The sequence below is a fragment of the Ipomoea triloba genome, chromosome 5 (assembly GCF_003576645.1).
Source record: "Ipomoea triloba cultivar NCNSP0323 chromosome 5, ASM357664v1".
Classification (NCBI taxonomy): Eukaryota; Viridiplantae; Streptophyta; class Magnoliopsida; order Solanales; family Convolvulaceae; genus Ipomoea; species Ipomoea triloba.
The window spans coordinates 29,894,755-29,921,203 of record NC_044920.1 but is presented as its reverse complement, the minus strand read 5'-3'; the positions used below and the strand labels follow the sequence as shown (position 1 = coordinate 29,921,203).

Sequence of the window (26,449 nt, the reverse complement as noted above, 5' to 3'; positions counted from 1 at the left end):
TCGCTCTTATCATGAAGGCGTGTGAGGTAAATTGTAAGATATATTCATACCAACAAGATCAAATTTATTTGCTCCTTATCTGTCGCTGCTAGTAAAAAAGAATATAAATTTATTTTAAATTGATTGATCTATTATTTTGTGTCATAAATTTTTTATTATTTTAAATTACTCCTTTACTAAGATGATTTTCTAGAAACTAGAAACGTCCAATATAGCAATGCGACTTCAATTAATCACAAATAATTAATAAATATAAAAGGTGGGAAGTATTCATAGAATAAATAAAAAACAATAAAAAGTTAAAAAACTTTTCATCGAGTAAAACATAGCATACTTAATACTTTAATGCAACATTTGAACATGTAAAAATCTTACGTTTAAATTCTACGCACTAAAAACATGTTTGTTGGGCTTTCGTATTTGCTTGCAATTTTGCAAAGGATGACGATTGAGATAGCACTATAGAAAATTGAAATTTCAAAAGAAAGCATTATTATTAAATTAAGTTGATTATTGTTTAGGCGCTCTTAGTCTTAATAATATAAGATTATACATATAATATTATTATACATATGTGGCTTGTCCATGAAGCAATGTTTTTTTTTTTGGGTGATGCAGTGTATACACTATTATTTTGCAAAGACGTCAATTCATTAAGGAGAAATTTTGACGAAATATCCTCAAAAAAAGTAGCTAAGAAGGTGAAAGATAATTTTTGTATTTGAATGTCGCAAGTTTAATTCTTATCATCACTTTCTTGATTAAACTCATGAGTCTTTCGAGTATAACTTATCTGCCTCTCTCTTGTATGATTTAAGACTATTACAAATAATGAGCATAACTTATCAAGCACACACTAGTGGTACGGTTAAACTCATGAGCCTTTCTAGTATAATTTACATGCCTCTCTCCGGTATGATTTAAGACTATTACAAATAAGCATAATTTACCAAATGTACGTACACTTAGCAAAGAAATTTTGATGAAAGAATTGTTGTTTAGGTGGAAATAGAGGCAGCAGTTGTTAGTTGTTTAGGTTGGGATAGAGGCAGCAGATTAGACTGGTAGGAAGAAATTATGATCCAACTGGGGCTTTTCTTCATGTGACCGGCACACATTGATTAAACACCTAATTAAGAAGGCAGTGTAAACACGTGCGTCAACCACCCACGACAAAACATGCCACACTCAATCAACCTAAGGATTTAGGATGTATGTTCTTCTTTTCATATACTGGTATTTGTATTTCAACGGCCTAACTTGAATCAAATAAATTTCATTAAAGAATAAGTCTTTCAATGACTTTATTATATAATAATAATAATAATAATAATAATAATATATAGAGAGAGACTCAAATTCTCAACATTGTACCTAAAGAGTTCAAATATATTTTGGTAACTTACAATCTTTTAATCGGTGAACTTCAATCCACGTAAGTGCATAGTTGACAATATTATAAAGGCTAATTACTTCATTAAGTAAGCTAGTTATACCTAACATCACACTTACCACCTAGAAATTTTGAAGCAAATGTGCATTTCCATGCTTGTGTATATACATACATATATACACACATATACACCTGCGTTTGTGTGCATGCATGTGTGCATTAATTTTATGTAATGGGTTAGAATTATTATTGTACAAATTTGACACTGTTATTTTTAGTTTTTGAACAAGTTTGGGCGGAGTTGTAATTATAGTATTCAATTCCCTTTCCATGTAAATAACCTGCCTTCGCCTTCCATCCACACCTACTTTGAAAATCTAGAAAAGTTTGAATAAGAATTCTTCAACAATGACCTAAGAGAGAACCACTTCCCAAAAGACAAGAAGTCTGGAAGCCTGTATGTTACCCTATGTGGAAAAAGGAAGAGAGATTTGAAGGTGACATGGTGCCAAAAGATTCTTCATCATCCATAAAAGTCAAAAAGATCAAGCTTAATTTTGGATCGGCCATAAGCTAATCCTTTGACTGATGATTCGTAATTTTGTACACGTCCTAACACATACGGCTGAAGGAAGTGCATACAAATCCTTCATTGGCTGATGGCCAAGTTGGGTGAACCTGATTGATAACGCAATTAGTGCAAGGCTCCAATAGTGTAAACCATGCTTGTCCAATCAATGTGATTCTGACTTTAGATTGGAATTTAGTCAATAAGTTTTCGTACATACATTTTACATACGACAATAATAATATGAATATTATGACTCACTTGTTTTTTTAAAAATACAGATAGTTTATATTTTGAATTACTTGTATTTTCAGATTTTAATACGTTATGTTATTACTAGTAGATGATTTCAACCTGTTAAAATTTAACTCTTTTTTAATGGATCAATATTTATTTTTTATTAAAAATGTTATATATAGTTTAATGGGAAAATTAAATAATTTTTTACCCATTTATTTATATATGAAATAGAATTTTAAGTTGTAGGTCTATGTTGCTGAGAGAGCAAAACAACCACCTTACAAAAAGTTTTTTTTTTTTTTAAATATAACTGACTCTATTACATTGTAATATCTATTCATACAACCTTACAAAAAGTTAGAAGTTTTAATGCTCATATCAACTATTGAGGGACTAAATTCACTATTTCATATAAATATGAAAACAACAAATGCTATTTTCCTAAGTGCAACACTCTTTTCCATGGGTGTGGTAAAGTCGGATTTGGGCATTTGGTAATTGGTATGGGTAGAAATGGATGGTCCCACCCAGTTCAATTTTTTCCAAGATCCATTTCAACATGCTCAACCCATCCATTTGCTGCAAGCAACTTTTTCCAACCACTTGCTTATGTTAAATGAGGTTAACACTTTGCACTATGATGGATCTAGAAAGGAATATTAAATTAAAGGGCATGAAAAGAAAGAAAAGAGTGTTCTCTAGATGGGTTGGTGAAGGCAATTAAGCAAGTCATAATGACTTGGAATTCAAAACATATGGGCTCTTTTTTCTACCCTTCATCAGTCATGCCTAAAGACCTACCAAGAAGACTTGGCACAGTCAACAGTATGCTTAAACCACGTACGAGCAAAGAGAAACTTCTAATAACTTAACACAGGTTTTCTTGAATTTCCTAACAGTTAAAAGAAGAAGGAATGGAAAGAGCAGAAAGGAACTAACATATCTTGACATCCAGAACTGTGGCTGTTGCAGATCCTTGCTTCAGCAGTCTATGCGACCATTTGTTTAGGCTCTTTCACATTCTGCGTTTATCAGAGACAAGAGTAGAATTGCAGCAAGAGTAAACTAAACTGCATCAGCATCGTAATTCAGTTAGGAGAATATATATATTAGTTTTCTTTACTTACATTTGAGACATCAATCCAAGACTTGAGCGTATGGAGAGCTTTCCCTGATCGATGTGTGCATCGGGCTAGTTCTATTCCCTTTGCCAAGGTTTTGACATGCCCACTGACCAGTAATGCAGCACCAGCGTTTAAGATCTAAAGTTTTACATTGATAAAAATCAATTTGTTAACTCTATTCAACCCACTACTGGTATTTGAGTCAATGAAGCTATTCGCTAAAGTAAACAAAAGACTAGAGCATCAAATACAGGACTTACAAATGCATCTGCAATTGGCCCAGTCTCACCAGAGAGCACACGTTTTAAATCATCAGCATTATATTCCGGGCCTGCTCCTTGCAGATCCTTTAACGTACAGCGAGGAATACCGAATTCCACTGTCCAAATGGGTTTTGAAACATGAGATGATTTAGAAAAGTGGAGTACCATTACCTGTAAATCAATCTTGCTTCAGTACAAATGAGGAGTGAGATTATTACACGGATCAAAAGCAAATTTCTCAATCTTCTCCGGTGTGATGTCAAGGACAGTTCCAGGCCCTGTTAACAGGGTTGCATCATTTTATAAAGCCAAGCAAAAACACTTCAGCCTTTGAGCAAGCAGAAGAAACTTACCTAGAGGACTCATTTCATCTAAGCCCTCTGAATGAACTACTAATGCTCTCTTCATGCCATATCTTTGTAGGGCTTTGGCCATCTTACTGACCTATGCAATTGGGACAGAAATTAAATTAAATTATTTTTGTTTATATAAGAAAATGTTATGCTTGAGCGTTGGTGCATTCGCATTTAGACACTCTACTTCCTTGATTCTTCACTTTCTAGAATGCCTAACCAACCATGAACCGCCTATATTTTCAATTGCAAAGAATTTCAATATAAGAAAAAGCATTTCATAATATAGTAAGATTTAAAGACAGAATGGAATCACTATGCCAGGACAATACACAAGACAGAGTAGGTGAAGTAAACATTAGCTTTTATTTGAGTGCGAAACAAAGGGAGTTCACTTCTGATTTAGGAAGCTCGATGATAGAAACTGATTAAGGAAATACATTTAATGGCTCAATAGAGTTCACAAAAGCATTTAAATTTTTAATCACTCATAAGAAGACATAACAAAATATTGAAAGAGCTGTCAATTATTATGCATGTTTTATAGATAAATATTTTGTTCTTCTAGAATTACAACTTACCACATTTTCGTTGTAGACACCAACAACGGCAAAAGGCACCCTTGCTGGATTTAGCATAGCACCCAGGAAGTTAAATATGGTCTTTATTCTAAGCTTCCTTCTCACAGGTGCAACAATCTTCATAGCCGGATGGTAGTAAGGAGACATCATAAAGCAAATTCCTGCTTTTTCCATACACTTCTTCACTCCCTACAGACGAGATTATTAAGAAATAGAAGTGTGGTATACAATCAGATGTTTCTGCAAGGGTGGTTCACAGTACAATTGAAAATCTTTTGGGGTACTAACCTCTGGTTTCAATTCAATAGTCACCCCCAAGGCTTCCAAAACATCAGCACTTCCACAAGCAGAAGAACTCGACCGGTTTCCTTGCTGCAAGAAAAACTAGCCATTCATCATGATGAACACAAGTCTAAACACCAAAACAAGGAACCTATCAATTAATTACCTTAGCAACTTTAGCACCACAGGCTGCGGCAAGAATGGCAGCTCCAGTAGAAATATTCACTGTGTTCGCCCCATCACCCCCTGTTCCCACTATGTCTACAGCATTTTCTAAGCCTTCAACTACCAAGCCCCGCTTGCGCATTGCTCTCGCCAATCCTACAATCTACTCATTCGCAGAAGCAAAAGGAAAAGAAAACAGTTACAGTACATGAATTGAAGATGACATTTGGGGCCAAACTGCCAAAGGACGCTAAGACCGGGCCTCTTTGCATGACTATTCAGTAATAACACTACGAAAATTAGGAATTGCATTACCTCTTCAAATGTTTCTCCCTTGGCTCGCAAGAGAACAAGGAAAGCACTGATGAGAGCTTCACTTCCATTACTGAGCAAGAAATCGAGCGAGGCTTCGGCTTCCTCTTCACTCAAATCCTGGCGATTCAGAAGGCGCTCAATCAACTGCACCTCGATCAAAAACCACAAACATTTGAAAACCGTACCGTCATCAGAAATCTAGTTAAGTTAAGTGATCCACTGGCTATTAAACTAACCTCTTTGGGAAACCGCAACTGAGAGCGAGAGCAGCGATCGGAAGAAACAATCGTCCGTGAAGTTGAAACAAGAGCGATCGGTCTAGTAAACGAGGGTTTCCGAAGCGACGATAGATGTGTGCGTGAGAAGGGAACAGAGAGAGAGAAAGAGGAAACAATAGCGGCGCATCCAAGCATAGCCGCCATAACTACCGCATTTAAGCTCTGTATAGCCTATATCGATTCAGCATTCAGCTCAAACAGCAAGCAGCTTCAACAATTATGCATTATTGTGTTCTTCGTGTGACGGGGAAAACATTCTATACTCTTTGAGCAGCAAGGCGGCAATAGATCTCCACCTACATGCAGAAGCACAGTTGGCTACTATAAATGCGTAATAAGATTGGCCCCCACACTGGGTTTGCACTCCCGCGTAATACCTCATAGCCTCATAATAGTGTAATTGAGTTTCACCTTTTAACATATCAATTCAATTTTCCCCTCAAATATATTGCGTGAATCAAATAGAGCCTTTTTAGAATGAAACTCAAACATGAAACTTCTTTATAAAAAATAACTGATATTATTGAATTTTGCAAATACTTGTACAAAAAACTATGCCGTCACTTTTTTTTTTTTTTTTTTTTTTCTAAAAAAAACGCAGGCACACTTTCTTCCTATGAGATTTCAAGAAGACAGCTGAAAAGTACACAAGAAATACATTATATTCAACAAGGTGAGTGACATGAGCTTTGGATTTTATCAGAAAAGGCAACATGGCTGGGGAACCATCTGGACAATACAATTTTCTTCACCCCAATAAGCATCGCAACAAAACCATAGCAGGGGATATGCATCATTGCCACCAACAAGTACCTGCCAAACAAGATAGGGTGTTTGGTAAATAACGGTTAGCCGATTAGGTTAGTCAGTTTAACTAGTTGATAGCATTAACTGATTGTATAAAGATATTTGGTAAATTAACTGTTAACTAATAACTGATTACATGCAAAATGACTTCTGTCCAAATCTTTGTTTACTTTTTTAAAATTTTTATCGATTTTTCGTCCAAATCTAATAGAATAGTAACAAAATGACCAAAATTGTCCCTTCGAGAATATCAGAAGGACAAAAAATAGATGGGTATAACTCGGTGACCAAATATGTCTATTTTTCCTTACATACCAGAGTGGGGCATATGCTGATGATAAGTCAAGAATTGGGTATGGCCACCTGAAAGATAGATAGATAATTGGGTATAAGAAATGTGAAGGGAACTCTCTCAGACAAACAAAAAAGAGGCAAAAGTTATTACCAAATTGATTCACAGGCATGAACAACCCACTGGAATATGACATAAGCAACAGTCCAGAAAATAAAATAAGCAATCCTGAACCATGGCAATGGCTGGGTGGAATTTTTTTTTTAAATGTTAATACTGCAAGTGAAAGACAGATGACAATACAGAAGCTAGGGAAACAGCACAGATAACAGTTTACCAAGGAATTCAGTGCTGCATCACCAAGAAACAAGGTATTAAGTGTATGTGAAACCACTGTCATCTGTCAAAAAAAAACACGAAAGAAAATCGATAAGACATCAGATGGGAAAACGGCATACAATCTTAAGTAAACAATGGTGTTAAGAGTCTGATAAAATAAGAGAGAATATATGAATTTATAAGGCCAATCTAAGATTATAACAGAAGGAAAATTAGTAGTTCCAGAAAGGAAACCAGAGGAATAACGCAATACCAAGCACTTACAAACGACACGCCATGATCATCCAGAGCAGGAAAAATCAAGAACCAATAAACCAGATCTGTAAGCATCACAGCCCCGGCTGTCATCTGCACATATAAACCGACACATTTTAGAAACGCCCGAGTTTTTCTCCTGTTTGATGAACGAAAATTGCAACAATTTGCTTGTAAGGTCGAGTTGAGTATACCTGGAAGAGAACTTGAAAAAGATAGCCACACAGTCCTGCACTTTTTGGAACAAATTGTCTTTTGATTCCATCTGAAAATCCCGGGCCTGCTATAAGAGGCGTATCTAATCCTTGCTTCTCATCCATCCACGAATGATCAATAAAATCATCGCTTTCTTTGCTATACTGATAGCATCCATATATAGAAAGCAGTGATCCAAACTACACATAAGCATGGACTCACATTATCATATCATAAGCACAACGAGAAATTCAAATTGCTAACGAGAGAATATAATGCAGTCTACAATTCTACATACCCCAAAGTAAATGGTAACCAAATTAAAAGTCCACCTGAGCAGAAACAACAAATCAGCAACCGGGTAAACAGAGAGGATCATATCAAATAACCGTTCATTGTGTTATTGCTAGACAGTAATGAACTAAAGTTACGGGCCAGGATGACTTACTGAGTATAATAGAAAAATAAGCTGCTCCCATAAACAACAAAGTTAGAAGTCACTGCTGATACAAGTAAAGAGAAAGAAACTAATCTGAATGCCATCAACCAAATCGGGTTTACTTCTTTTGCACATGGCCTCCAAGCTTCATTAAACCATAAATGCCAACATTCCGCCTTACTATCAGCTGTAGAATCATCATCCTCATCGGCTGAATATTCGTATTTCCATAATAGAACGAACGCAATAAACACAGACAACACGAGTAGTAGCGAACACATAAACACCCTCCAGTTCAACCAATAACTCGGGACAGTAGTGTCTGTATCCTCCAGAAACTGCTGCATCTCGTTAAAGACACAGAATCTTACTCTCACGCTATACAGTCAATAAGAGTAATGTCGTGTCTCAGTCTTTGCTGAATAACCACGCATCATAATATGCATCTGGAAAAGTCACAGCGAGCGAAATTGAATAATCAGAAAGCAATGCAATGATTTCTAGCTACCAAATAATATGATCTAAAAGAAGTAACAAATTAAAGGTCCTGGCCTGCAGGCCATAATATAGCAAAATTGCAATCAATTTGGTTATAATGAACTATGCAAATTAAAGTTTCTCACCTCTCATACTCAACTCAACTAAACCTTAACCCAGTCCCAATTCGGTTGGGGCGTTAAATAGATTCTATATCTAACTTTTCACATGATCCACTTCATGAAGATGTGGGGAACAAAAGCACAGCCTTATTTTTCATCCTACTAAAACCCTCCATTGTCACATATACTCTTATGCATTTAACCAGTTTTTTTTTGTGACAAGGGAAACAGCAGTCACTATTCGAGGGAGGGTATGTGCTGGGTAAATCCCACACACATACAGACCCTAATCGGCAAAGGACCAAGGAGGTAAATCAAGCTAGGTTGCCCATAGCTGGTCCTGATCAGCTCAAACCAAGAATGTCAATCTCACAGTCGCCGATGCCAAGAAGGCCAATCCTAGGATATGCAAGGGTAAACCTCAACTTGTGATCCTAACCGACAAAGGACAATGGAGGTAAATCTAAATTGTGCAAGCTGACCCTCTTAAACTAAGAAAGTTAATGGGCCACTTCCGGCTGTAGTCACACTTGTAACTTTGTGGTTACAAGTCTAACAGTTTGATCAATTTGATAGAGTTACAGTCTAATTTATCACACAAAACTCTACTCCAAGCATATACAAAGCCGGCGAAACATTCAAACAAGATCATACACATAGCACTAGCAGCAAATATTGGCAAGAAAACAACTCAATCATCAACATACCAAATGCGCCTAGATTGCACGGCGGAATGGATAAGCATCGAGGTCAAATAGAAAGCCCAAAAACAAGTTTCTGCTTCTAAGAGTGGAAGTTGGTGCGGAAGGGAATCAAAATGTGTATATGTTTACTCCTAAGGTTAAGGTACCTATAAACCTGTCATGTGTCTCATTAATATCTGTGTCTATACGTGGATTGAACATATTTGTTTTTTATCAAAACATTATAAGCTCTTAAGCTATGGAAATGGCTGCACTTCACAAGGAGGAAGCAAAAATAAAGTCCAAACCACACGTAAAGTGGTCTCGCTATTTTAATATCATTTGCCAGCAAAATGGACAATAGGAATGAATTTTAAAATTGAAAGCCTAAAGCCTAAAGCCTAATATATACATGGATGGCCAATTGCTCACTCAATCAAAACATGTTTAACTTCTATGCTGACTATTACACATAAAATTTACCTAATGTATACTCAATCATTATGACATTACACAGCCAACTTGGTTGGTGTGAGTGATTGTGCACTCTCGTTTCACGTATAAAAAAATCAATTTGGCCAACACTTTGCAGCCCGCTGTGAACGGGGATTAGTATGAGTATGTTCAAACCCCCTCTCGTATGAAAAAAATCAATTTGACAAACACTTTGCCCTTAATTGAGTTAGCCCAGTGTAAGATAATTTGAGTATAGTATGTGCTTAAAAGGGATTGTGATGTTTGTTCTAACAGGTGACCTACTATTTTAATATATAGTAAAACGAGGATTAATATAAGTATGGTATGGGAGAACTTGCGATGTTTGTTAGGTGACCTACTATTTTTAATATATAGCATTGGTATCTGTATATTACGAGATAAAGTGAATCCAATTAAAATTTGATCCGGCTTCATTTAGTGACAACTCTTGCAAGTGTGTTGCTTCATATGCACGTCTTTTTTTTTTTTTTTTTTTTTTTTGACTAATCAATATATGCCAATGACGTGATTGCAAAAATATACATTTTAATAGTACAAATAATATTTTTTTTAAAGAAAACAAAAATAAAAGTACAAAGTTAAATTTCATAATCAAACATGAAATTTCTTGCACGCGAAAGATGTACATTTCAAAATATTAGAGCAGGTGGAAGTGTGGAACCTCTCTGTTCTTACCGTACAAACAGTAAATTATAATAATATTAATATTAATATTCTTGCAAAATAATAATAATATTAGTATTATTAATACTAACAATAATGGAGATTTGACAAAAAGCCCAATTATTTCCAATTTAAATTGAAGTCCAAATAAAACCTGGCAGATTTGACAGAAAGCCGATTAATTTAACCTTGCAATCCCAATTAGGTCCGGCCCAATAATCTTACCACACAAAAGTGAAATTCTTTTGCCCCAAAATTCCAACATCTCTACTTAATAGGATAATGGATGACTGGATGAGTGCTTGCACTGAGTTATTGGTTTCTGGGCAGTAGATCGTGAGCAAAAACATAAGATCGAGCCTTAACAGTTGTAGTACACTTAATATAGCGAGCTTTTTGAAAATTACACCTAATATAGTGGGTTTTTTTTATGAATATCATACACTAATATTTCAAGTTATGATTTACGCAATCATTATCCTGTCGGGCTAGATTATAGTTCCTAGGGAAGGGTTTGATGCCACTAGACCACAAGGTTCTTGGCATCAGTATATAAATTGTGAACATTCAAAATGTAAATTGCGTATTTTAGACCCGAATCAGTAAATCACATTGCAAGGTGGACCTGGTCCATAGAATAATTTGCCACAAGACAGGCGCTCCACCATGGGCCGGCCCAATATTCTCCCCAGATTCTTATAAATCTTATGCCGCTGTTTGCAGTTTGGTTTGTTGAACTAGCAAAGCCACCTCTCAGAGAACATACTTTGCGTATAGTTGCTGAGCATCAATGGTGCTTCAAATCGAACAGGAGAAAAGATTATCGTTCAATCGCTCCATCAAAGATGGAGATTTGGTTATCGTGTACGAACGGCACGACGTGATGAAAGCCGTGAAGGTTTCGGAGAACGGGGTGTTCCACAATCGTTTCGGGGCGTTCAAGCATTCGGATTGGATCGGAAAGCCTTTCGGATCCAAGGTTTTCAGCCTAAAAGGCCGGTTTGTATATCTCTTGGCCCCAACGCCGGAGCTATGGACTCTTGTTCTGAGTCACAGAACTCAGATTCTTTACATTGCTGATATCAGTTTTGTAGTTATGTACTTGGAGATCGTTCCGGGCTGTTTGGTTCTCGAATCCGGTACAGGCAGCGGATCCTTGACCACCTCGCTTGCTCGCGCTGTTGCTCCCACAGGACATGTTTACACATTTGATTTCCATGAACAGAGGGCTGCCTCTGCTAGGTAAGCAAATTAGTGGTTTATTGTTCATTGTTTTACCTGAATTTCTTCACATAAGAACTGGGACTGGGTGAAGCATATAATAATATACTCTTGTTTGACTGGAAAACCCTAGTCTATTTGAGATAGTATGATATATGTTGTTGCAGTTAGTGAAAATTGGACCGGTATAACTTCTGGCAGAACATCAAAACAACAGAGACAGTAAATGTTAGTGTCACAGTGTAATATAATGGGTATACATATATGCACAGACCTAAAGTTTGTAGCTCTGTGTCATTTAATTTTTGGAGACCTTGAAATTTTGGCATCTAACAAGAATGCTGCATTAAAACGCTTTTATTTGGTGTTGTGCTCCTTGGATTTAAAATAACAGGCAAATAGCTTGCCAACTGCAGTAGGGAAGGGAATGTAATTTAAAATCTTGCCTAAACTACTTCATATCTTAGTTTAAGTTAATATATTGTTGCTTGATTAGAATTTATGTCTGAAATTTTGGCTGTAGAGAGGATTTTGAGAGGACGGGTTTAAATGGTCTGGTCACAGTAGGGGTAAGAGACATACAAGGTGAGGGGTTCCCTGAGGAATTTTGTGGGAGGGCAGATTCGGTATTTCTAGACCTCCCTCAGCCTTGGCTTGCCATACCTTCGGTTGGAAAGATGTTGAAAGAAGACGGTGTCATCTGCTCTTTCTCACCCTGCATTGAGCAAGTACAGCGGTCTTGTGAAGCACTGAGATCTTGTTTTACTGGTAATTTACTGCTCTTAATGCTGATTTTTGAGTTATACACAAAATGTATTGCTTTAATGACATAATAGTCTGTTATTGTTGTTCATTTATGGTAATGTAGATATAAGAACATTTGAAGTTCTCCTCCGCACCTATGAAGTTCGGCAAAGAATACTAGAGAGCCATCCAAGCAAGGATGGAGATTCTGTTGATTATCAACCATGCAAGAGGAGGCTGGGCTGTGAAGAGAGTGAGAGAATAGAATGTTCTGCTTCTCCCAGTGTGATGATAAGGCCTTGTACTGAGGCAAGAGGTCATACTGGCTACTTGACATTTGCTAGACTCAAATGTGTGGTATAGAAGTAATACAACTGTTTTGTAAAAGGAATGGTTACATTGTATTATAATCATGTTGAGTGATACTTCATTCCCATATTGAGTTTAAGGGTTCTGTGAGTTCTTTTGAATGGTAAAATGATCAATATTAGTGCTGAAATTACAAGGTGATCATTGGTGATACCATTCACATGGTTTTCATTTCACAGCATTTAATGGCTTAAGCACACGCAGATGAAATCTATTTAGGCCAGGGATTTGGCAAACAGCAAATAGCATTTCTTTCTGGCAGGCATAACTGGTTAAAGTGTTGATGCTGGAATGGTTTTTGGTGATTTTCAGGAATAAGTTGGGGTTAATTTCCAGTTTTTCAACTATCAGTAACAAGACTATGATGTAACAGGAACTAAAATATGATCGCAACAAAAAAAAGTCGGATTTTCAGAGCAAATTACCTCTAAACAAATATAGATTACATACACTAAAAAATTGTAATTTTGCAGTAGTCCCCTAATGTCAATTATCGTCACTATCTGTTTCTTACAGTCCAATTCTATCTATAAGCACATAGTAGACAATGTCAACAGCAGTAGCAAGCAAGGCCAGTAAGTACTACTGTTACAGGGGAAAGTAACCCATTCAAGGTCGTCTTTCACTTCAGAGTTCAGCCCAAGTCTCTATCAAAGATGAACTACAATATGCATGCAAGTATAGTATGCAAATGCATTAAAACAATAAAGGCAAGCCAAGAAAACAGACATGCCCCTCTCCCTCCGTCACCCACTAGGCACTTCAATCAATTCTACTGGATGTTAAGGAGGATTCTCAAGCAGCTTGGTAAGTGCCATCTTCCTCGGGACGAATTATGCCTTCCTCTTCCTCCTCCCGACAAGTTTGATGAGATCCATTAGCATACTCTCTGTTACTTTGCCCCTTGAGTGGAGGAGATCTTTCCCAGTCCTTTTGACCATTAGTATATGATCTCTTGAGGTTCTCACTATCATAAGGTGGCGACCTCTGCTTTAAGGCAAGTGAGGATGTTCCTGCCCGGGGTATCACTGCCTCTTGGAAACTGCGTCCTGTGGGACCTTCACGGGAAGGATTAGATGGCTTAAACCTATCAACACTACGGCTCCGACTGCGGCCCCGGCTCTTGTTGTCACCGCTCCATCCAGAAGCCCTGTTAGGGCTTCTGCTCCGACTGCGACCATGTCTGTCTGAAGTGTGTGCAACACTATCATTAAAGTTGCGAGAATTGTAGCTACCAAAACTATCTGCATCACGAGAGCCTTGACCATGTCTGTCAACAAAAATCAAACCAAATATCCAAATATCAGTAGTCAACTCAAGAAAGGGAAACAAAAGTAACAAACAGTTGCCTCTTCACCTGTCACGGGAGTCACGGTCATATCCTCGACCTCCACCTCTATCCGATGAGGAAGACATACCCCAACTTCCCCTTGCCCCATCCCGCACACCATTTCCAGAATCATAACGTCCACGACCTCCATCGCGCCCAGCTGGGCCAGAACCCCATGGACGTCTTGCCCTTCCCATTCCACCACTACGCAAAGCAATATCACGTAGTTCAACAGGAACACGCTGGTTAGCACCTTCTAAAACTTTAATGAGATCTGAAGCATACTTTCCATCCTGGTCACCAAAAAAGGTATAAGCCAAACCAGTTGCACCTGCCCGTCCTGTTCTTCCTATTCTGTGAACATAATCCTCTATTCCAGTAGGGAAGTCATAATTTATTACAACCCTGTGACAATCAAATAAAAAATTACAACCACACAAAAACAAAATGTTTGCATTTGAATTATAGAATCATGTTACACAGACCTGATATCTTTGATGTCCAAGCCACGAGCGGCAACATCAGTTGCCACAAGAACTGGGGACCTACCAGTGCGGAACTGATTTAACACAAAATCTCTCTCGCCCTGAGATTTGTCACCATGAATGGCCGCCGCCCCAAATTGACGGGTAAGGTTACCAGCAAGCAGATTGCACATCTTCTTAGTTGAACAAAAAATGATAACTTTTGATCCTTGCTCTTGGGATCTCAATATCTGTTCCAGTCTCCGGCGCTTATCTGTTTGTGGCAACACTTCAACATACTGAAAGAATAAAGAAGTGTTACTAAAACCAACATCTCAGTTCATATATACAAGGACCAAAAGGAAAGTGAACATTAGCCTGCATCCCTACACATATATATCTCCCTTAAAACAACAAAAGAAATTATGTGTTGCCCAATTCCTTATTAATAACAGATAAGACAAAGTAAAACATCATAAAGCAAGTGAAGTATGAAGGAAATTGAGCAGGTAAATGAAAGAACCTGTGTTATAGACTTGTTTGCTACAAGCTCATCAACATTCCCAATGTTAACCTGGACAGGATTGATCAGTAGATCAGCAGCTATTTTCCGGACCTCCTTTGGCCATGTTGCTGTGTACATAAGAGTCTGTCGTCGAGTAGGCACCTCCTTCACTATCTTCCTTATCTGAGGTTCAAAGCCCATGTCCAGCATACGATCTGCTTCATCTAATACCAAGTATGAAACTTGGTTAAGGCTAACCCTTCGCATTTCCAGAATGTCATTTAAACGACCAGGAGTAGCCACCACAATATCTACCCCTCTATCTAAATCCCTTAACTGTGGACCTTTTGCTGCCCCTCCATATAGACACTGTATCCAGTAACATGAGATTTGCAAAAATCAACTTAAATATACAAATAAAAATTACAACGCCAATGAAAAAAATCAATGGAGACAACATTATTTTAGAGTGCTGAGGGTATACAAAGACATGGTCTCATAAAATAAAGTCTAAACAACTCTAGAAACAACAATTATAAGGAACATGATTGAATGAGGATGATCATAGAAAATTCGTACCGTGCATGAAATCTGGTAAGATTTACTGAACTTCACAGCTTCATCTTGTATCTGTGTTGCCAACTCCCTTGTTGGTGACAAAACCAATACAGTCGGACCCAATCGAGAATTGTTACGGCGCTGTTTTAGATGTATAAAGCCAGGAATTAGATAGCCCAAGGTTTTTCCAGAACCAGTCTTTGCAATAGCTACAATATCTCGCCCTTGAAGAGCAACAGGCCATGACTGCGCCTGTATTGGTGTAGGAGCTGAAAACCCAGCTTGATGTACCTAGAAATGAAAAAATTCACAGCCCCATCAATGGAAATACAAGCTTCACATTTTTTGAAACGGTTTGCGGTTGACTTATTAGAGTGGCCACATCAAGAAGAAGAATCATCCCCCTTACATAGGCAGCCAATGCATACTGCTGCAAGCTAGAGCAGGAGGACTCCTCTTCTTCCATTCGGACCACGTGGCAAATTGAATCATCACCAACAGCAGTCCCGGCCACGAACATGGATGATCCAGAAGGCCCTTCATAAAAATTGGTCCACCAAATAAGGGCACTCCTAAGACATGAAAGCCCATAAAAGAAGGCAGCAGCACAGCGTACGACATTTAACTCCTCCCAGGAGCAAATATCGCACCTGCGACAAAATTCAATACACAAAAACTAATTTAAGTGCCAAACTTCAATGATGGACTTCCAGACACCACGTTTCAGAGAAACATGCCATTCTCAGATCCTTAACTTTGATGAGCATCTTGTCACCGGGGATTTAAAAAGAATAGAAATGCTTCTGGAATACCTCTCTCAAAATCTCTGATGGAAACCCAGTTGAGTTGAATGAGGTGAGAGGTGGAGGCACATTATCACCCTGACAGAAGAGCAAAAAGAATTGTCAGAAAATGATTCACATGATAAACAGAAGAAAATTGTGTGAATATAAAGTAATAAAATGCATTGAATTAGGTAAACACACATTCACTTGAAACAAGCAAAAAAACAGTTTAGATGAGATCATAATTATTTCAACTATTTAGTATTTAGGCTAAATTTGATGAATGCAGGGGTCGAAGTCAAGATAATTCCATGTCTCTAAAATTAAAGCTAACTACAGTTTATGTCTTGGATATAAATAAATTAAAATGAAGAGTAGTGAGATGTAAAGGTAACTCAAAAGCTAGCTACCCAAGTACCCAACCCAAGCCCAATGCGAAGAAAATGTGGAACTAACACAAAGTAGATGTGTCTGCATTTCTTGAACTATATAAAAATATTCAGATGCTTACGGTTACAGATATTTCGTGCCGCCGGCGATAAGCATCAGGAGATAAGTCACTTTCTACAGTCGATGAACTATTTTTATAAGCAGATGCACCATTTCCTACTAATGGCATGTTTGAAACACCACGAGAATGGTCATAGTTGTTTCTTTCACACTGCAAAACATATAAATAAATTACAGTACTAATTAATAATGTTCAGAAGGGTTGGAAATGATAATAAAAATTAATGATAAAAAACAAGTACTTCAAAAAGAAATGAAAATCCATTGAGTTAGCACAGAAGATAAACAAGCAACCATAATAATGTTGATCAAGTGACATCACTTTGATAAACAGTCCACCCACCCCCACTTTATACACAGCATTAATGTTAGCACAGAAGATATCCTGCCATTGATTAGTAATATATCTAAACACTCACTAGATGAATAATAAGACTATCAGACAGCAAAACCTAAACTAAAATGACAAATCCTCCAACAGACCCAAGTTCAAAAAAGGAATTCTACCACAGCATTTAGTGATTGCTGAAATCTATTTTCAATAGGCAAACCAGAAGCATTAATACTAATTAGGCAACGCAGAAAAAATGTTGCAAACATAGAAATTGAAGAACACTAAAGTACCTGATAGTCCTCCCCACCAGAAGGCTTACTAGAGCCACGGTGACCTCTGCCATATCTATCAACATCATCATTGTCTCTGTGTTGCCCATGAGAAGACTTTTGAACAGAAGAACTCACAAATCCAGCAGATGATTTATGTATTGGAGCAGAGCCACCAGGCCTCTCATACTGAGTAATATTAGTCTCTGGATTCCAGTAGTAAAGATACCCAGTCTTACCATCAACAAGGCCTTTCCAAGGCTTAGGGAGAGAGGGATCCTCTGGTGCATATCGCGGATCAGCAGATGCAATTGCTGCCATATCAAAAGGTCACTTCGAACAACCGGGGAAGCTGGAATATGAACAAAAAGAAATTGAGATGCACAACTAAAATATGCAAAAGCTAACCATAATCATAACAATCCTAGAAGTCTAGAATAACGGAGAAACAATTAAACAAACAATCATCAATCAAAGGACCGTGATCTCAAACCCTAGATATCAATTCGAACTCGATGTCTAGAGTTTTAGACGTAGATACAAATCAGTTAGCTCAGATCTGAAAAACAACGAATGCTGAAATGTAAAAGAGAATTCAGGAAAGAATCGTGCCTGGCGACGTCGCTGCGATCTCAAAAATGAGTGTTGCTTTTTGTTGTCAGGTTGAGATGTGTATAAAAGCTACGCGACTCCGATTGTTTCGCTCTTCCTCTCTCTTTCCCAATCTCTCTATATGTGTGCTGAGGAAAATGAGAAAGAGAGAGCCACGCTTCTGAAGCTAAGAAGCGTAGGGTAATGGAAGAGGCGTAACAATAGCTAGACGGGAATATTTAAAGCAGCACCTGCAAGAGAAAATCCAAATCAGGGAAGATGGGGTTGACGTCGAGTCCGGGTTAAATATTAACCTAAGTTAGGTTGACCCGTCTCTAGCCCAGACAACTTCCCAGACCTCAGCAAAACAAAGGTATTATTATTTTTTTTTTTTTGAAAAAAGGTATTATTAATTTAAATATGATAATTTTGTATAGAGTAATATTAGTATATTACACATACTTCCATTTTCTAGTTCATTTCTTACTCCTAATTTAGGTGTCATATTCTTATTCATTTAGAATTATTTTCTTTCTCTTCTATAAACCAAATCATGACAAATGGCGAGAGTTTTACGTACATGTATCATTTTACATGTGGTATTATGACTTTTAAATCTTTGCATATTTGGTTCCTTCAACTTAATTTCGATTATCTATAACAAAATTTAAGGTAAGTGAATTATCTTAAGGATAAAATTATCATTTTAATACTTTTTTCTTAAACTTATTTTTGCTCCAAACCTCTTTCATCTAAGGTCTTGGCTGTGATAAACTTGTAAGTAATGATCAAATAGAAGCTGTGAGCGAACGTGAGACAGAGTAGGCTAGCATGGGTTCCCCCTCCCTTCTGTATTTCAAAAAAAAAAAAAAAAAAAAAAGCAACAAGTATAATGTTACTCATGAAAATTACAGAGTGCATATTTGTGTGTTCTCATGAAAAGCAAATTGCTTAAAGATCTTCAATTATATTAAAGCTGTTAAAATGTTACTTTTCACACTAACTCCATTTCAAAATAAAAATCTGTTGAAACTGTCCGTATATACCAATAGGTATAATAATCACTTAGATTCCACTTGGTACACAATAATTGCTGTTCCACTGAATGAATGAAGATACAAAGCTAGCATAATTATTCAACCGAAACAGAAATACAAATAGTTTCGTTAATCAGCAAATATAGAAACACGGGGCTGGGGCCAAGCCATCAGCATTCAGCAGGTCTAAGCAAAAAGAAAGAGGCACAACAATCAGGGGTAACAGTATTCTTAAGTCATAAGTCAGTCTAGTATTTAATGAAGTATTGAAGAGCATCCTAAATCTTCAGCCACTGCAGATAATACAATTTGGTAGTTGCAAATCATTACAAGTATACACAAGATAAATACTCCATAAAAGTTACAGCACAACCTAGCCAAGGCAGGCACACTGCTTTTTTGCATGTTCTGGTATCAATTTGGATAGGAGTTCTGGACCTGCTCCTTTCAGCTCTGGAAAAATAAAAAATAAAACAAACTTACAAACAAGCATCCTCTTAACCAAACCGATGACGAGAATGAGAGGGGGTTATGAAATCAAACCTTGGGGCCGGAAATTAAATAGAGGTGGCAATGGACGGCCATTAGGAAGACGAGTATTGGGATCGCGGAGCTCATTAAAGAATGGATGGATACAAGCTTCCAACTGCCAAGATGAAAAAACCAATCAGCATATAGAAGTAAAGAAATATTGAGGACACATACAAGAAACTATAGCATTACGCCATTACTTGTGAAAAAAAACACTCAGCCTAAGGAATATTACAGAATCTTTATATACAAGCTCTTGATCAAGAAAGTTGCCCATAATACTCACCGCAGTACACCTCAGATATGGAGAGTACTGGAGAAGCCTTGAGACGAGATCTACAGCCTCAGGTGGCATGCGTTTATGGAAGATCTGTGCACAAGAATAAAGCATAAGAATTGGAGGCATTCAGTGCATTTCGGCTATGACACAGTACTAAAAGAATTAAAGAACACGGGTAAAGGGCCTCACTTTGTGCCATGGGTGAGCCTTGATTTGTGGGAACTTGAATTCTGTGTAATTTGGATTCATACATTTGATTTCCTCACGGGTTGGGGTCCCAAGAACCTGAACAAAGGATATATATTAAAAAATGCAATTCCAATTCTATATAAGCTATGGACAAAATGAATCATCACACTGTTTTGAAAGATACCTTGATTATTTCTACAAGTTGATCAACACCACTATCACCAGGAAAGAGAGGCTGTAATTTTGGAATGAACAAAAACAGAAAAGCGGGATTTTGTCAATTCACATAACATTGTAGCTCTATTTTCTATGTAAAGGAATGGTTTTCTATGACTCAGTTGGCACCTGCCCAAGAAGTAGTTCTGCAAGAACACAGCCCACAGACCATATGTCAATCGCAGTTGTGTATTCAGTAGCTCCAAAGATCAGCTCAGGTGCACGATAATAGCGAGAACAGATGTATGAAATATTCGGTTCACCTTTCACCTGTTAGATTGAAGAATAGCTTTATGGATTTCCTTATTCATGGTTGAAGAACATTATGTATGTGAAAAAGAAACATGAATTGCACTAAAACCAAAAATTAAAAATTGGAGTGAAATAACAATGATTGCAAACTGTAAAATATCTAAGATGACTATTGGCTGTGCACAGTCAGCATATAATGCACCTAGTCTTACAAAGCTTGGTGCACTGGGCGTCTGGCTAACAATGTCAGGACAAACACTAAATGAACAAGCCTTCATTTAAAATAACGTGTAGTTCAATTCAAATGAACTACCTTCATGCCCTTTTCAGTTACCTTTCAACTCCAACAGTTGCGTCACATGAACATGCAGTATAGTCCAAAAGAACATGAAATTCATTTGACACCAACCTAAATTTTCATGTCATGTATTATGTTATTGTTACATGGGTGCACATTACACAGTGCAATGTAATAAGCCTAGGCTTATGATAGATTTTACCAGTTGGGCTGTTCACAAAAGGTGTTCAGAAAAAAAAAATTAATGGTTATAACAATTACCAGAACTTTGGCGCTTCCAAAATCACAGAGCTTCAGCTGATGGGTGTGAGGATTTACCTGTAACAGTAGACCATCTAAGCAGTACATATAAATATTCCTTTATGAGAAGATTAAAATAATAAATAAGTAAACAAATACTGACCAGCAGGTTCTGAGGCTTTATATCCCTGTGGCAAACTCCAATACCATGGATGTAAGCCAAAGATCTAAAGATCTGTCAAAATTAACTATGATGAGAAGTGTGGAGTGCAAAAGATCAAATTCAGTATAAGATCTTATTAAAACCTTGCTTTCATCCATAAAACTTAGTCAGAAATATTCCTAAGATCAATTTGGATATGTATGATTCTATAATGACCCTCTAATAGTGTCCAAAAAGTGAGTTTTTGAGAATACTAGCAGTTATGGATTTACTGGAAATGACTTAACCTGGTATGTATAGAGCTTGACATAAATCATAGGCATCCTCTGGTTTGCTTTGCTGTAGTGTCTTGATACACGATACAATGTCTCAGGTACATACTCAAGTACTAAATTAAGATAAAGTTCATCCTTCTCTGTGGTTGAAAAGAAACAGTGCTTAAGTGAAATGACATTAGGGTGATCTAGAAGGCGCATTGTCTGAAGTTCCCTATTCTTATATCTCTTATCCTGCAAGACCTTTTTAATTGCAACCGTTTCTCCAGTTTCTAGGCACTTAGCCTGCAAAATTATCCATGCCACTATGAGAAAAGTAATAAATATGATACTCTGAAAGTATTACAAACATGCTAGAAATTTCTAATTTTTCCATATAACAGCTTTCATTAGGAGATCAAATTATCAGTGACTACCCGATGAATAAAGACATGCAAATCAGCATATGTAAAGGTTACCTGGAAGACAATTCCAAATGAACCCTGTCCAACAACCTGCTCTGCCATGTAGCTAATGGTCTGAATATAAGAAAAAAAAAACAAGATTTTGTGTTAATGAATCAATAGTTTGGTAAAAAAACATTTTTTTTACTCCATATTTGATTAGTCATTAAAGTTTCATTTTACAAATGAGAGAGATTGGCATGAGATCAGTCTAGTGAATAAGCCAATTGATAGGTCTATTAACTGCTCATGTGATTTGTCAAAACATTGAAATCACCCGGCATATCCCAACACACTACATGAAATAGAGGAAGCTAGACTGCCCCAAAAATTCCAGAACTAACATCCCGAAACAGTTGTTGCAATGATTAAAGATCAGATCTACATGCTTTTACCTGCTTAGGCTGACCATTTTTACCGCCAATAGTTGTTACAATGATGTGGCCTGATTCAGTTCCATTCCCATCCACTATAGTAGCTTCCATATCCTGTCAAAGAAAGAATAAATTCAGTTCCCAAAATGAACTGATGTTGGCACAACAAGACAACAATTAACATCCATGCCCTCTAGATCAACCTTTTCCTGTTTATCGTCTTTGATCTTCATCTCATTGATTTCCTCAGGCAGTTTGTCAACAAGCATTGCATCAGGCTTAGGTCTTCCAGCTACCAAATTCATCTTTCCACCAGAAGCCATATCAGTTAAATAAAACGAACGAGATGCTCAAACAGCACGTCACAAACCACAAACCATCAGCTTCTTCAATCCTGCATCACATAGACAACTCTAAAATCAACTAGTATTATAACAATCATACTTCCATTCAGCAAAACCGAGCTTCCATAAACAATTGTGAAATTATGAGCCCTATTCAGCGACTACGGAATACTTCACAAATCAAAGTCACCTCAACGAAGAATCTAGCTAGTGGCTCAAACATGGTGAAATAATGAAATATTGAAATCCGTGAAAATAATAACGGAAAATAAAGGTAAACAATCAACCAAACAATGAATCGTTCAGGCATACCTGCAAATAGGAATTGCTCACATTCCACGGCCTGAGAAGCTTTTGATCCGCAAGGAATAACCGAGAGGAAGCGTGAAGCAACGAAACCCTAGAATAACACAATTTTCCAGTCTAGAGAGAGAGTAAAGTGCGCAAAGATGAGTACAACTTCCAAGGACTCTCTTTACAATGCTTTGACTGTGTTTAGACTGGCTTTCTCTCCCTTCGGATGCTCTGAGATTTCTGATGCAGTGCAGCGGACCCCAAATAATTTTATCAATTTCAGTTCATTGCAGTTTCGGAGTTCGCTCCCAGGCGTATGACGTGGCACGTTTCCGCTACCTGGCTGGCTGTCAAGTCAAATGTGTTCCATTATTGTGTTGACTGGCGACCTGGCATTTTGTTCGGATCGTGAATTTCTTCGCCGTTGATCCTATCCAGCTGATAGTGACCGTAGGATATGTAATTGGACTTGGACCAAATTCACCTCGTGCCTTCCCCATTTTGACTATGAAAGACAAATTTTCTTATCTTAAAATTCCCATACCCCAAAACCCAATAAAATACTAGAAAAATAAATTACTATAATTTAATAACACATTATGTAAAAGAACTAATATATGCATGTTTTTATGTAGCTCAGGATTTTTACTCTCGAATATAGTGATTAATCCCCTCATTAATTATAGACACTTCTACTGAATGTGACAATTGAATTTTTCTATATTTAAAATCAAATATCAAATCCTTAACCTTTCGTTAAGAATTAATGAGTCACTTTCACTCAAACATACCTTAGATTTTTATATGTATGTTTTATACTCACAATAAGCTCACTACATTATATTACGAACTCCAAATAGAATATCATATGCGAGCAAATTATTATGTAGACTCGGATCCACTTTACAATGTAAATCTGATCTAAAATATATCATTTACATACTGAATATTCACAATTTATATATTGAATGTTCACAATTTACGTATTGAATATATAAATTGTGATGGGTCCATGATATAACACTATAACTATTGATCATAGGCGGGCCCATATGGGCCCGGGCCTGCCATTTGGTCGCAGCGGTCATAGTTTGATCAGGCAAAGCCGCTAAGGTCCATCTATCATTAACTCAAGTACGCCATGGTCCAAAGACCACAGCCGTACATTTTAGACATTTGATAGGAAAATATAATTATTTATTATGTCAATCTCACGAGTCAATTTATAAAAAATTACTGTATCATTTTATATTTAAAAATAATCATTAATAGTTTAATGTTTGAGTACTTGAGTTATCTTTTGATGCAACGATTTAAATAGATTAATTATCATTAATATTTTGAAATTTTAATTCTCAACTAATAATTTAATTATTTTTGTTATTGACTTGGCACCCTGCATGCAAGTTGCAACGATTAGCGTAACAAAACTCCAACGCAGTATTTACTATTCATAATTTTTTTTTTAAATTAATAAATGCAGTTTTGATTAATTAATATTGGGCCATCAAAATATTTACTTTGCGTTGTTTATTATGGACTCCAATTATTTCGGCCTTTCTCAGTTATTAGCTGAGCCTTTTAAAGTGGGCCTAATATACGAAAATACTAACCCCTCAATTGTTATTCAATATTCACACACATGAGAAAATGATATTGTTTTCCAAAAAAAAAAAATGATATTCACAATTGAGTTTAGTTTTTTTTAAGACCTTTTTTTTTTTTTTTTAACTTTATCGGACTATATATTGGACTCCATCAATCCGTTCTCATGCTCATAGAAAGGTAAAAATCGAGTAAATCTAGCTATAAGACTCAACATCAAAATATTGCAACAACTTCTATATAAAGAATTACAATATACGGCCTTTATATAGATTATATTTCTTTCATTCATTATTTGATACTTCAATAAAGATGTAACAAATGAGTATATACTTGAGACATAACTAATTAATAGTTATAACTTTAAAAAAATCAAAAAAATTATATTACCATCATAATATCGAGAAGGGGAAATCAACATTTTGGTCTCCCAATTGTTTTTCAACTGTCAATCGTTAACTAAACCAATTTAGGAACTTGACAGTACAAATTCCATTCGTATCATCAATAAGTATAACAATATGAGTAAAGTATAATGTAGATTCGTAATAGGCTCTCAAATCATCCCCTTTACTAATTGTTCTTGAATCATAAATTAGAGAGAAGGGAGAACTTGACCTCTATGATCTTTCTCAAGAGCGGAGAGGAAGGGAGAAAAGCCCCTTCTAAGTAGGGCTAAGGTCCCTTTTATAGGATTAGTACCCGTATTCGTATACGTTTACGTACAAAGTAATTAGGACAGTATACCCAGGATATATTCCTTATCAGAACTAAATTGACGAAATTTTAAAAATGTGGAAATCACCGTATCAGTTTGGTTTCTGAAAAGTTTAATTGACGAAATTTTAAACAATTCGACGACCAAATTGGTTAAAATTGAAAACTAAGGACTACATTAACAGCTGGAAAACAATTGAAGGACCAAAATGATGATTAACTATATCGAGAAATACATAATTGTTTTTTAATAAAGGCTCAATGCATGGTATGTTTTTGGTCCATCCCGACTTAATGAGCAATCTATCAACTAATAGCCACAAAATGGACATGAGATTAGGATTAAGTCATTGCTCACAAGACACAAAATGAAATACCTCCAAATCAATGCGATAATTTTGTGGCCATTAGCCATTAAAACATCATTCTCAGTACCATCATTGCTCCAACCATTTTGGGAAAGAAACAAATGCAATTCATTTTCCATTCATGAACTTGCTCTTTTTGTGAAGGGAGAAATCATCTTCCCTAGAAGTTCACTCTAGACTACTAGAATTTGTGGTGGAGTTTAATTAGTTATATTAGTTATTAAAAAAGATGTAATAGTGATCCATAAAGTATTGTTACATTATAAAATTTTCTCGGTCATATGACTCCACACTCCAGCCCGACAAGATAGTGGAGGACTTTTGAAAATTTTCTCGGTCATATGACTCCACACTCCAGCCCGACAAGATAGTGGAGGACTTTTGAATTCCTCTCAAGCTTAGAACTCGTATCTATCTAGCTATAGCTTGTGTATGATGTGTATTACTTCAAGTTTTCTTATCCTAACCGTCAAATAATACTCACTCAAACAAACACATGCACTATTACCGTTAGATATAACTTGATCTATTTGTTTTATGTTTGTTTTATTCTTCATAAAAATATAAAAGAAATTATGAAATAAATTGTATGTATATACTTTTTTTTTTGAAAAAATATATATATACTTTTTAAAAATAGAAGTAAGGTGAATTATAAGAAACATATAAAATAAACAACGTTACTATTTACTAAAAACAAGCATTCAAAATTAAACTTTCAATATGAAAATGATTACATATATGCATGTCCTATATTGTACTTAGTATTTGTTATAAAATGAAGTACTAATTATAGTAATAATAATAATAA

The 26,449-nt window shown here is 36.4% G+C and overlaps 5 protein-coding genes across 7 annotated transcripts; 1 reads left to right on the top strand and 4 right to left on the bottom strand.

The window, feature by feature from the left end:
- Window positions 1-688: 688 nt before the first annotated feature.
- On the bottom strand, window positions 689-5,873 carry LOC116019393 (anthranilate phosphoribosyltransferase, chloroplastic-like). 2 transcript variants are annotated; one of them, XR_004098709.1, is made up of 11 exons: window positions 5,521-5,873; window positions 5,285-5,428; window positions 4,971-5,132; window positions 4,811-4,894; window positions 4,523-4,711; window positions 3,942-4,032; window positions 3,807-3,866; window positions 3,586-3,704; window positions 3,329-3,463; window positions 3,141-3,223; window positions 689-1,129 (listed from the first exon to the last, which is right to left on the bottom strand). XR_004098709.1 is itself a non-coding variant. In XM_031259575.1 (10 exons), the coding sequence occupies exons 1-10, from the start codon at window positions 5,704-5,706 to the stop codon at window positions 3,191-3,193; spliced, it is 1,203 nt and encodes a 400-aa protein (XP_031115435.1). In that variant the 5' UTR covers window positions 5,707-5,873; the 3' UTR covers window positions 2,638-3,190. The 2 variants fall into 2 exon arrangements, 1 of the variants encoding a protein (XP_031115435.1); XM_031259575.1 differs by lacking the exon at window positions 689-1,129 and having other exon boundaries at window positions 2,638-3,223.
- A 195-nt stretch (window positions 5,874-6,068) lies between these two features.
- On the bottom strand, window positions 6,069-9,519 carry LOC116020777. Its single transcript, XM_031261301.1, has 9 exons — window positions 9,196-9,519; window positions 7,899-8,335; window positions 7,749-7,782; window positions 7,450-7,650; window positions 7,265-7,348; window positions 6,999-7,061; window positions 6,815-6,906; window positions 6,685-6,732; window positions 6,069-6,375 (listed from the first exon to the last, which is right to left on the bottom strand). Exons 2-9 carry the CDS (start codon window positions 8,234-8,236, stop codon window positions 6,228-6,230), a joined length of 1,008 nt encoding a protein of 335 aa, XP_031117161.1. The 5' UTR covers window positions 8,237-8,335; window positions 9,196-9,519; the 3' UTR covers window positions 6,069-6,227.
- A 1,553-nt stretch (window positions 9,520-11,072) lies between these two features.
- Window positions 11,073-12,806, top strand: LOC116019380 (tRNA (adenine(58)-N(1))-methyltransferase catalytic subunit TRMT61A). The gene is made up of 3 exons (XM_031259560.1): window positions 11,073-11,574; window positions 12,077-12,321; window positions 12,422-12,806. Exons 1-3 carry the CDS (start codon window positions 11,123-11,125, stop codon window positions 12,658-12,660), a joined length of 936 nt encoding a protein of 311 aa, XP_031115420.1. The 5' UTR covers window positions 11,073-11,122; the 3' UTR covers window positions 12,661-12,806.
- A 268-nt stretch (window positions 12,807-13,074) lies between these two features.
- LOC116019824 (ATP-dependent RNA helicase-like protein DB10) lies at window positions 13,075-18,251 on the bottom strand. 2 transcript variants are annotated; one of them, XM_031260166.1, is made up of 9 exons: window positions 18,034-18,251; window positions 17,443-17,773; window positions 16,820-16,969; window positions 16,336-16,404; window positions 15,545-15,814; window positions 14,984-15,334; window positions 14,482-14,759; window positions 14,024-14,401; window positions 13,075-13,936 (listed from the first exon to the last, which is right to left on the bottom strand). In XM_031260166.1, the coding sequence occupies exons 2-9, from the start codon at window positions 17,740-17,742 to the stop codon at window positions 13,462-13,464; spliced, it is 2,271 nt and encodes a 756-aa protein (XP_031116026.1). In that variant the 5' UTR covers window positions 17,743-17,773; window positions 18,034-18,251; the 3' UTR covers window positions 13,075-13,461. The 2 variants fall into 2 exon arrangements, with proteins under 2 accessions (XP_031116026.1, XP_031116027.1); XM_031260167.1 differs by lacking the exons at window positions 17,443-17,773; window positions 18,034-18,251 and adding an exon at window positions 15,933-16,060 and having other exon boundaries at window positions 16,820-16,879.
- Window positions 18,252-19,092: 841 nt separating this feature from the next.
- LOC116019825 (shaggy-related protein kinase epsilon) lies at window positions 19,093-23,187 on the bottom strand. Its single transcript, XM_031260169.1, has 13 exons — window positions 22,967-23,187; window positions 22,514-22,704; window positions 22,332-22,424; window positions 21,952-22,011; window positions 21,506-21,778; window positions 21,219-21,290; window positions 21,077-21,133; window positions 20,395-20,535; window positions 20,234-20,284; window positions 20,050-20,145; window positions 19,867-19,950; window positions 19,593-19,695; window positions 19,093-19,502 (listed from the first exon to the last, which is right to left on the bottom strand). The coding sequence occupies exons 2-13, from the start codon at window positions 22,631-22,633 to the stop codon at window positions 19,423-19,425; spliced, it is 1,230 nt and encodes a 409-aa protein (XP_031116029.1). The 5' UTR covers window positions 22,634-22,704; window positions 22,967-23,187; the 3' UTR covers window positions 19,093-19,422.
- Window positions 23,188-26,449: the final 3,262 nt, after the last annotated feature.

Coding starts and splice junctions, on each gene's coding strand:
- LOC116019393 (XM_031259575.1), bottom strand. CDS start 5,706: ATGGCGGCTATGCTTGGATGCGCCGCTATTGTTTCCTCTTTCTCTCTC. Junction 3,705..3,806: donor GAAATTTGCTTTTGATCCGT/GTAATAATCTCA, acceptor CCATTTGGACAG/TGGAATTCGGTATTCCTCGC. Junction 3,224..3,328: donor CTTGGATTGATGTCTCAAAT/GTAAGTAAAGAA, acceptor TGATAAACGCAG/AATGTGAAAGAGCCTAAACA.
- LOC116020777 (XM_031261301.1), bottom strand. CDS start 8,236: ATGCAGCAGTTTCTGGAGGATACAGACACTACTGTCCCGAGTTATTGG. Junction 7,062..7,264: donor ATGATCATGGCGTGTCGTTT/GTAAGTGCTTGG, acceptor TTTTTTTGACAG/ATGACAGTGGTTTCACATAC. Junction 6,907..6,998: donor ATGCAGCACTGAATTCCTTG/GTAAACTGTTAT, acceptor AATTCCACCCAG/CCATTGCCATGGTTCAGGAT.
- LOC116019380 (XM_031259560.1), top strand. CDS start 11,123: ATGGTGCTTCAAATCGAACAGGAGAAAAGATTATCGTTCAATCGCTCC. Junction 11,575..12,076: donor CAGAGGGCTGCCTCTGCTAG/GTAAGCAAATTA, acceptor TTTTGGCTGTAG/AGAGGATTTTGAGAGGACGG. Junction 12,322..12,421: donor ACTGAGATCTTGTTTTACTG/GTAATTTACTGC, acceptor ATGGTAATGTAG/ATATAAGAACATTTGAAGTT.
- LOC116019824 (XM_031260166.1), bottom strand. CDS start 17,742: ATGGCAGCAATTGCATCTGCTGATCCGCGATATGCACCAGAGGATCCC. Junction 15,815..16,335: donor CATCAGAGATTTTGAGAGAG/GTATTCCAGAAG, acceptor TTTCATTTCTAG/GTACATCAAGCTGGGTTTTC. Junction 15,335..15,544: donor CTTACCAGATTTCATGCACG/GTACGAATTTTC, acceptor TACTGGATACAG/TGTCTATATGGAGGGGCAGC.
- LOC116019825 (XM_031260169.1), bottom strand. CDS start 22,633: ATGGCTTCTGGTGGAAAGATGAATTTGGTAGCTGGAAGACCTAAGCCT. Junction 22,012..22,331: donor AAAATGGTCAGCCTAAGCAG/GTAAAAGCATGT, acceptor TCTTATATTCAG/ACCATTAGCTACATGGCAGA. Junction 19,696..19,866: donor CATATCTGAGGTGTACTGCG/GTGAGTATTATG, acceptor TCATCTTGGCAG/TTGGAAGCTTGTATCCATCC.